This window comes from Anarrhichthys ocellatus, unplaced genomic scaffold, assembly GCF_004355925.1.
Source record: "Anarrhichthys ocellatus isolate YVR2014 unplaced genomic scaffold, GSC_Weel_1.0 scaffold21, whole genome shotgun sequence".
NCBI classification, from domain to species: domain Eukaryota; kingdom Metazoa; phylum Chordata; class Actinopteri; order Perciformes; family Anarhichadidae; genus Anarrhichthys; species Anarrhichthys ocellatus.
The window spans coordinates 1,255,888-1,264,456 of NW_022280051.1; the positions used below are offsets into that span (position 1 = coordinate 1,255,888).

Sequence of the window (8,569 nt, forward strand, 5' to 3'; positions counted from 1 at the left end):
TGTGTGTGTGTGTGTGTGTGTGTGTGTGTGTGTGTGTGTGTGTGTGTAAGTAAATCTGTGTACAAATAAAGGCTAGCAGTACGTTGAGTGTTACATTTCTGGAGGAAGGCAGTCCAAATCTTGAAATCTCTAAATTCATTCAATTATAAGACCCATCAGACAGTAAAGTTGTGTAGACAAACTCAAATTGTACTTTAAATAACTGAATGAAATCCCATAAGGGATCCGGGCTATGTTTTCTTTTTTTTTTTGGTGACATTATACACACTTCAGTAGACATAGGCACGCTGCCTTGTTGTCAGAGTTTAAACAAACTTGAATACAAACCCGCACACAAAGAAGTATGTGTCGTGGTCGACCAGGCACGAGCGTGGAGGGCCATCCGGTGTGCGTCAGGGGAGTCTTCGGAGTGTTTCTCGACTGTGACGTTGATGAATGATCTGTCAAGACGATGTCCCGCTCATGCCCTGCTCCCCCTTTTTACCCAGGAGAGGGACAGCCTGTGCATGGGAGAAAAGGGGGGGGGGGGTTATCGTTGCATGTGTTCTGGTTCGCGTGTGTGTGTGCAGTTGTGTGTACGCACTGCTGAGTATGTATTATTTTGGGAACCCGACAGTCGGATATGTGAATAGCATGGGATCGGCATTACACGAGTCAGCGGGTCAGGGTCAGGGTAAAGAGCACGGGGGTTAAACACTCTGAACCCTGCACAACCTTGTGTGCCCCCCCCCCCCCCCCACTATTTTAATGGTGAAAAATCCGTGATCCGTTTTCGAGTCAAACCCGAGGTCCTCCCCTCCTCTTCAACCGCTTCATCACAGAAACCTTTTAAAACAAACTGCCGTTCACGCACAACGTGCACTTAGATAGTCCACGTGAGCACTTCCTCTCCGTACCCTCCTTTTTCTACCTTAGGTAAGAAAACACAGCAACACAGAGGAGTACATCCCTGCTAACTGTATTCATTTCGTTCCCTGCATTTTAGCTTTTTACTCACTCCGCAAAGGAAATGACTACTTTCAGCAGCAGCTCAGCGTGGTTGCTGCAGTGATGACCATGCATTAACAGCTTTTTCCGCTGAGGCGCCGCTCTGAGTGCAAGGCCTGTCTTGTTGCTGTCATTAAACCACTATGGCCATGACCGTCATTTTAAACTCTTTAAACAACTGCAGTTTACCGCTCGCACATTCTCAGATCCATTTGCAAGACGCGAGTGTAATTCCCCTTGATGACCATGCTTTTTCCTATTAATGATGTAACAGAGTGGAGGCAAAGTGCAACCAGGCTCAGTTTGAGGGGTAATGCAATACTGTGAAGTGGAATTGCAGGAGAATTGTGGGTGTTTCTCACATGATGGCGCAGTATGTTGACCTTTTGGGGGGGGGGGGGGAGTAATATAGACAGACGCCTCCACAGTGGATGTTGTCTCCTCTGTAACGGTCAAGAAAGATGGAGGAGACGTAGCCGAAGACCCTCTCTATACCTCTCTCTCTCTCTCAGCACTCCCCTTTTTCTCAATCTGTCCCTTGATTACTTTTTAATGATTTCTGCTGCCTAAGACAAATGGCTGTGTTAAATGAGCAGAATTAGACAAGGGAGCTGAGTGTGGGAGTAATGGATCGGGGCATCCAGTGTTTACTCTTCTCCATTCACTGGCTTGGCCCGCTATCGAGCTCTGTGTCTCAAAGTCGAGGCGGCAAGAGGGGAGGGCCTCTGTTGTAATTCTGACAAGACATTAACATATTGGCAACTTCTGTACACCATAATATTACATTTCTCATATTTCTGTCATTTGTTAGGATTAATGTCAAGTATTTTATGCTATATCAGCTGGATTAAGGCTACAATATGAAGCACATCCCGGATGACACTTTATATTATGTCTGATTTCATTATTATCTGATGTAACAGGATTTAAATGATCAGTTGTTTGGATATTCCACATTTTCCTTATTCTTATATATGCTATTTAATTCAGTACTTGATGTTTTTTTCTTACTGTTTTCCCAAAAGGATTGTTGCTATGTATGTACTAAATCAATCCAGTTTGATTTATCCATATGATTTAATTATTACAAAGTCATTTAGATCATAAAAACCGTAGCACTGTCATGGACTCTGTCATGCACTCTTACTGACTGAAGTGAGTTATGCTGAAGTTTCCCAGCGACACCCACTGAATCCCTTTCACCCTGTAATCTGACCTCCCTGGAGTAGGCAAGCAAAATAACTAAATATTTCCTTTTTATATAATTTTTTTAATACAGTTTTAAGTGTTAAGTGGTTTGCAGCAGGGGTTCTCAACCCTTCATTTTTAACTTAAGGCTGATTGTTCAAACATTTCCGAGGACCACCTTCCCAGTTAAATTAGAAGAAGAAAAAACATTACATGACAAAATGAAGGTGTAAAATAAACTGGGCTGCACAGTGAATATGTATGGCACTGTCAGACATAATGACCAAAATAATGATTCTGCTTACCCTCGCCCACGGGGTGAGAATAGCATGGTTTATAAAACCACCAGCCTACACTGGGAGCTGGTGCCAGAGCCGCACTAACAGCGAGCCCTCCTGCAGGGTCTGTGTGTTTCTTCCCACCCTGGCAGGCTGACAGGGAGTCAGGCATGGACAGCAAAGGGTGCTCCCTTGGGAGAGACAAGGCCTTGGTTAGCACTCCATGGGCACGGGCACCGCTATGGATCATTACTCCCCTCAGTGGAGTGTGTGTGCGTGTGTGCTTGCCTGAGATGAAACACAGTAAGAGCTATTAATATTGATATCATTTCATCACCTCAGGGTTCTTTCCATATTTCTGATGATCAATTACAGTCACTACTGCCCCCTACAGTCTTTCCAGCCACTTAAGCATCTCCCTACCGGCCTTGAATATTACTTCAGTTAAAAAAGGAGACATTTTAATTTTACCTGTCTAAGATTCAGGCATATTATTGATATCATGCAGACTCCATGTTGTATTTCCACTATTAAGCAAACGAGACACTGACTCTGGAATAGATTATCTGGTTGTCTGTGTGTTCTGCTCGGTTCTGGCAGGCAACACTAGAAAGCAAGTACTAGCCTCTCGTTGCCAAAACATTCCCCCTCCTGCAGTTGTTCGCGCCCACCGCATATCATTTCCATTTCATTCATCTTTGACAAAGCTATTATTTTTTTCCCATTTCACACCTAAACAATGGAACTCCGTATTAAGTTAAGAGGGAGATGAATATTAGGAATCTATGAATGATGAATAGATATCGCGTGTTTAACTTAAAGAGCCCGCCTCTGTGTATCTTTGTGCGGGATTGCTCCGCTTCTCACACACACTCTCTGCTGCTTTTGTAGTCGTAGCGAGTTTCAGAGTGAGTGTGGCAGGGCTATCGCCAGACTAATAGCAAGTTATCACTATTATTGGAGATGTAGGATAGATTGGTTAAGTGCTAGGAGCAGGCACGCTGGAACCTGCTGAGTTGTAATCTCATTTAACAGCTCTTGAATTGCTCAAAGGTGTATGTTTTGAAAAGTTTGCTCGCTGCGTGCATGTGTGAGCGTGTCTGGGGACACGAAGCTACTCTGCTGTTCCCGGGCCAGCTATTAGTCACGCAGGAGTGGCTAATCTGTAATGGCTGCTGTCACAGCCCTGCCGTGGCTCCTGGTGATGGGTGCACTGTGACAAATCCACACACACAGAAGTTTTCAACACACCCAAATATGTGCACTCACACTGATTCACTTACATGCAGTACGGTGCTACAACTTCTGACAAGCTCTCCAGCACCAGTCATCGGTCCAGCCGCAGGTGACAGATAGACAAGCGACGCAGGAGCCATCCGGTTATGCTGGCACTGCGGCAGACCGGATCCGACTGAGCACTTGCATACAATCTTCCTTTTCTCTTCTTCGAGTCCAAAATTCGACATGTTCTTGTCTAAATGAAACCAACCCATCACTCTTTGCTCTCCTCCCGTTTCTGCCTCCAGAGCACGGTGGTAGTGGAGAAGTCCATCCAGGATCTGATGAGCCTGATGCAGGACCTGAGCGCCTACTCCAACCAGTTCCTGGAGATGGTTTGCGACAAGCTCAAAGAGTACAAGGAAATCTGCAACATGGCTTACAGGTAAAAGAAGGAGGAGGAGGCTAGCTCACCCGCAATAGGATCTGAAATCTAGAGTATTACAGCCACTTTAACGATTACCTTTTACTATTTTAATTCTTTAAATTATGAAGGCTCACAGCATTGAGACATATGGAATTAGATTTGAATGTTTCTTTTCCTTTTTACACACACTCAATCGCGCACACACTGGTGCTGTGAAAGGCCATCCATCTGTGCTCTCCCGGGACCATGTAACACCTGGCCAGGTGAAGGGGGGAGGGGAGGGGGAGGGGGGGCTAGAGAATACGGAGGGATAGGAGAGGGAGTGATGAACGGGCCAGGAGATGCTGGGAGTCCATCTGGACTCCGTCACAGGTCAGCCTCAGTCTCACTGGGGCCTCGGAGTGATAAAGATGAACCCAACCGAGGCTGCCAGAGTGTGTGTGTGTGTGTGTGTGTGTGTGTGTGTGTGTATATATATGTTTGTGTTCCTGTGTGCATTTAAACATAAACAAGGCTGTGTGTGTGTGTGTGTGTGTGTGTGTGTGTGTGTCTCTCGTGTAAAGGTCTTTTATGATATTAATTGCAGTACCAAGCAGTTTCTCCAACCCAGACATATGCACACAAAGCAAATAAATGTTGGCAGGCTGCCCCAATATCTCTTCACGCCAAATCAGAGCTGCTGTAAAACCACTTTAATGTCAGTACAGATGCTCATGTTCAGCTACCTGACTTGTATTTAATATTAATGCAATTGACTACTTTTGAACTACACTTGCTGCGTCGCAAGTTTTTGGTGGAATGTCGTGAAAGTTTGGGACAGACATTGTTGGTCTGCAGAGTGTTACTTTTGGGAATCCCTGATTTTTTTATTTTTTTTCCACCTCACATCATGACAGAAACCTCTAAATATAAAGAATGAATTCCATTCAACCTTGGATGAATATTGAAAGTAATTATATATTGATCTAACTAACATTTTAGCATGTAACACGCCAATATTGGTGCCGCTGAATCTTGTCTCTTCTCATCATCTTGTCATTATTTGTGTCTGTTAAGAGCAACAGTGGTGCACATGTTACGTTGTCTGAATGTCATTATGTCTGTGTGTCTTCAGGGGTGTAGTCCAGTGTGAGGAGAAACTCACCATCAGCGCCTCCTGGTCCAAAGATGAGGACATCAGTCGTCTGCTCCAGTCGCTCCCTAACTGGGCAAATATGACCCAACCCAGACAGACGCGACAGAAGAGAGAGGATGAAGAGGACTTTACTCGGTACACTCACGAACACACACACACACACAACATTTGTACTATTTCATATAAACGTGCAGATGACCATGTGTTAGCACAATCACAATTCTGTCATAAAAAAAAAACTATTCTCAAACAAGTAGAGTAACAAGCGCACACAATACACACACACACACACACACACAGACAAACAAGGAGAAGTGGACATACACCACCACACTTGCGCAATCACGCAAATAATCCCTCCCTCCCGTCTTTGCTCGTTTATTCGCATATTATTGAACCCTCTGTTGTTGACTAAGATGCACCCATAAAAGAAGTCATGATTGCTCTTTTAAACACCCTCTATCTGAAGGAAGTAAGGAAACGAGGGAAGAACAAAATAGGAAAATATAAGGAGAGCAGACGGAGGTGGGGGGGACGGTGGGGGGGGACGTCTTATCGAAATTGCCTTTGAAAGTGCGCACTCTTCAGGGAACACTGGAGCTCATCGAAGCGGAATAGTAAAGTAAATAAATAAATTGGTTATGTGGCCAGAGAAAGTCAATCTGTTGTGTGCACACTCCCTCCCTCTCTCAAACACACACACACACACACACACACACACACACACAGAGGGCTCAGAGATAGCAAGGGGGAGACAATAACACTGTTTGATTTGAGAGCCGTAGATGTTTTCATCACTATGAAACGGGGATTAGCTTCTGCACGACTGGCAACCCAGTGCGTTAATGAAGCCTCATTAATAAACTACACATGGCTGTGTGCGAGCGAGAGAATGCGTGTTTGTGTGTCTGGCGTTTCTTTTTACCCGTTTGTTGTTCAATGGATCTTGATCTTGCGGGCATCCCGGTGACTCTGGAGGCCGATCATCATGCCATGTGTTTGCAGCGCTGCGGCGTTGAGATTCAGTTATCCAGCTTCCCCGCTCTCGCCCCGTATTTGGTGCCAGTTACCAGTCAAGTGTCCTTAAACCACAAGCGCTTGAAAATATACTAAAAAAAGGGGGTTTTGATGTCTTTGTCTTTGTTTTTCCACCCTGTAAATCTCTGCCGTCTGTTTGTCTTCCACTTCTAAATGCTCTCCATCACCTGTTGTTTCCCCCCCGACTGTTTAGCTATCAGCAACTTCCTCCTTTTAAAGTCCTTTAAAGTCTTTTAGCACTGTAACTTTCTTGAGCCCCTTTCTTCCTGACTTCTGTCTTTTATACGTCTTGTTTCTGATCACCTAGTTTGGACGTTTGTGCATCACTGCCCGTATTCACACATCATTGTGCACACAAGCATGGGATTACTGTAAAACTTTAAACCTCTTCAAATAAACACATGCTGTATGAACACACTTTATAAACAGATGAAGCAAACATTTGCACATGCATTACTTTCAGCAATCCATTACGTTTTATTTTATGAAAATTGTCTTCTATTACAGCATTTATGTAAACCACTCACTGCCTCTGCAGCGCAGACATTTGAGTCCAACCAGCAAACCAATAGCTAGTCATTTTCTGAAAACTTAATGCTGGAGACTGATTATAGGGTTTTTCATACGCATGCCTCTTGGACATCAGACATGTAATTGTCTAAGCCCTTTTTTTGATAGCAGTCATTTTTGATAAAAGGGTGTTTGCTGTATGAGTGTTTGCCAAATAATGTTTTTCTTTGCCAACAACATACCGTGTATATCCTTCTAACTCTCTCCTCTCTCATACAGGGCGGCTTTTGCTAAGGAGTCGGAGGTGCTGACCGGGAACCTTGGAGACAAGTTAATCCCCCAGAATGAGATCCTGCGGGACGTCAGTGACCTGAAGGCTCTGGCCAACCTTCACGAGAGCATGGAGTGGCTCGCCAGTCGCCTCAAGACCTTCTTCACCAACCTACCTCATGCCTCCAGTGAGTAAGGGACGCGTCATTTGGGATATGGAAGTAGTTAACGCTTTGTTCTTTTCTTGTATTGCCGATTGTCAGTACGGTACAGTTTACATCATTGCTTCTGAAGCCCTTCGACCATCAGTTATGACGAGCACCCAGCAGTTATTACGATGCTGATGCTGACTTCTTTGTCACTGCATGGTACGACTCGGCTCACTCTCACTCTCGATCATTACCATTGACTAAAACTGTGGCTAGTACCTGGTACTTATTTTGGTATCACCTCCGTCGAGGCTAACGCTCAATATTAATGAAGAACATCACCCCTCACCTCATCTCCTTCTCTCCTAGTTCTCCCGGCAAAAACACACACATCTGAGTTCTCATACTTCTTCAGCATAATGAAGCTGTCACATCTACGCATATAGGCAAGAAGCTGTAGCATCACTAGGTGTATGCAGAGTGATTGACAGACTGTATGCTGATTGTCTTCACCTAACGGACTGGATTCTCTTGTTCCTTCTGACTGGATATATCTCAAGGTGTGACTCAGTTGATGAATTTAAATGAGGAAGAACTTTGTGATATTTTCGACACTAGTATTTACATATGCAGTCAATTTTGCACCGACACCCGGCACACTGACGCCAACGCAGACATCTGTTGCTGTAAACTTGATTATTGTCTTCGATACATGAGTTCTGCTCGGCAGATGGTTGCATTGCACTAGAAATTAGATTATCCTTCCTGTCACTTTCTATCCTCAGTTTCCTGTTTTTTTCCCCCCCCAATTTGGTTATTGAGGAAAAGACTGAGTATATGTGTGTGTTTTCACATCACATCCAACAGATTTTGGGAGTATGATGGGTAAACCCTGCAGACACCTGGAGAGCAATATAACATCTTGGACATTTTTTTCAGGAGACGTTGCTACTCGTCTCTCAGGTCATTGAGCAGTTATTGATCAGAACATCACTGCAGATTAAAAAACCAACAACATGGTTTATGGAGGGTCACAGTCGGGGGTGTAGGAAGTTTTCTCATCCTTAGCTGCAGCACTTTTGTAGCAACGCTTCTTACCTGTGCCTCATTAAGTTCTTGTTTGAGTGTGTTATTATCACACACTCATTACCTTCTCTACTGGAGTTGTCAAAGAGCACTTTACACACGCACACTATCTTGGCTCTCCCTCTGCCAGTGTGTGTGTGTGCATAAATGCCTACTCTAATTTAGGACTTCATAGCATTTCATACATCCCCTGCTCAGTCATCACTTTTGTATCATTAATCACTGATCAAAACGAGGTGTGTGTGTGTGTGTGTGTGTGTGTGTGTGTGTGTGTGTGTGTGTG

General features: G+C 44.4%; 1 protein-coding gene across 1 annotated transcript in view; it reads left to right on the forward strand.

The window, feature by feature from the left end:
* exoc4 (exocyst complex component 4) overlaps positions 1–8,569 on the forward strand; it is a 92,847-nt gene that overhangs the window by 64,925 nt on the left and 19,353 nt on the right. The window contains exons 14-16 of the mRNA XM_031859122.1: positions 3,980–4,116; positions 5,213–5,368; positions 7,061–7,239. Coding sequence (XP_031714982.1) covers positions 3,980–4,116; positions 5,213–5,368; positions 7,061–7,239 — 472 coding nt within the window. The remainder of the gene's footprint in view (positions 1–3,979; positions 4,117–5,212; positions 5,369–7,060; positions 7,240–8,569) is intronic.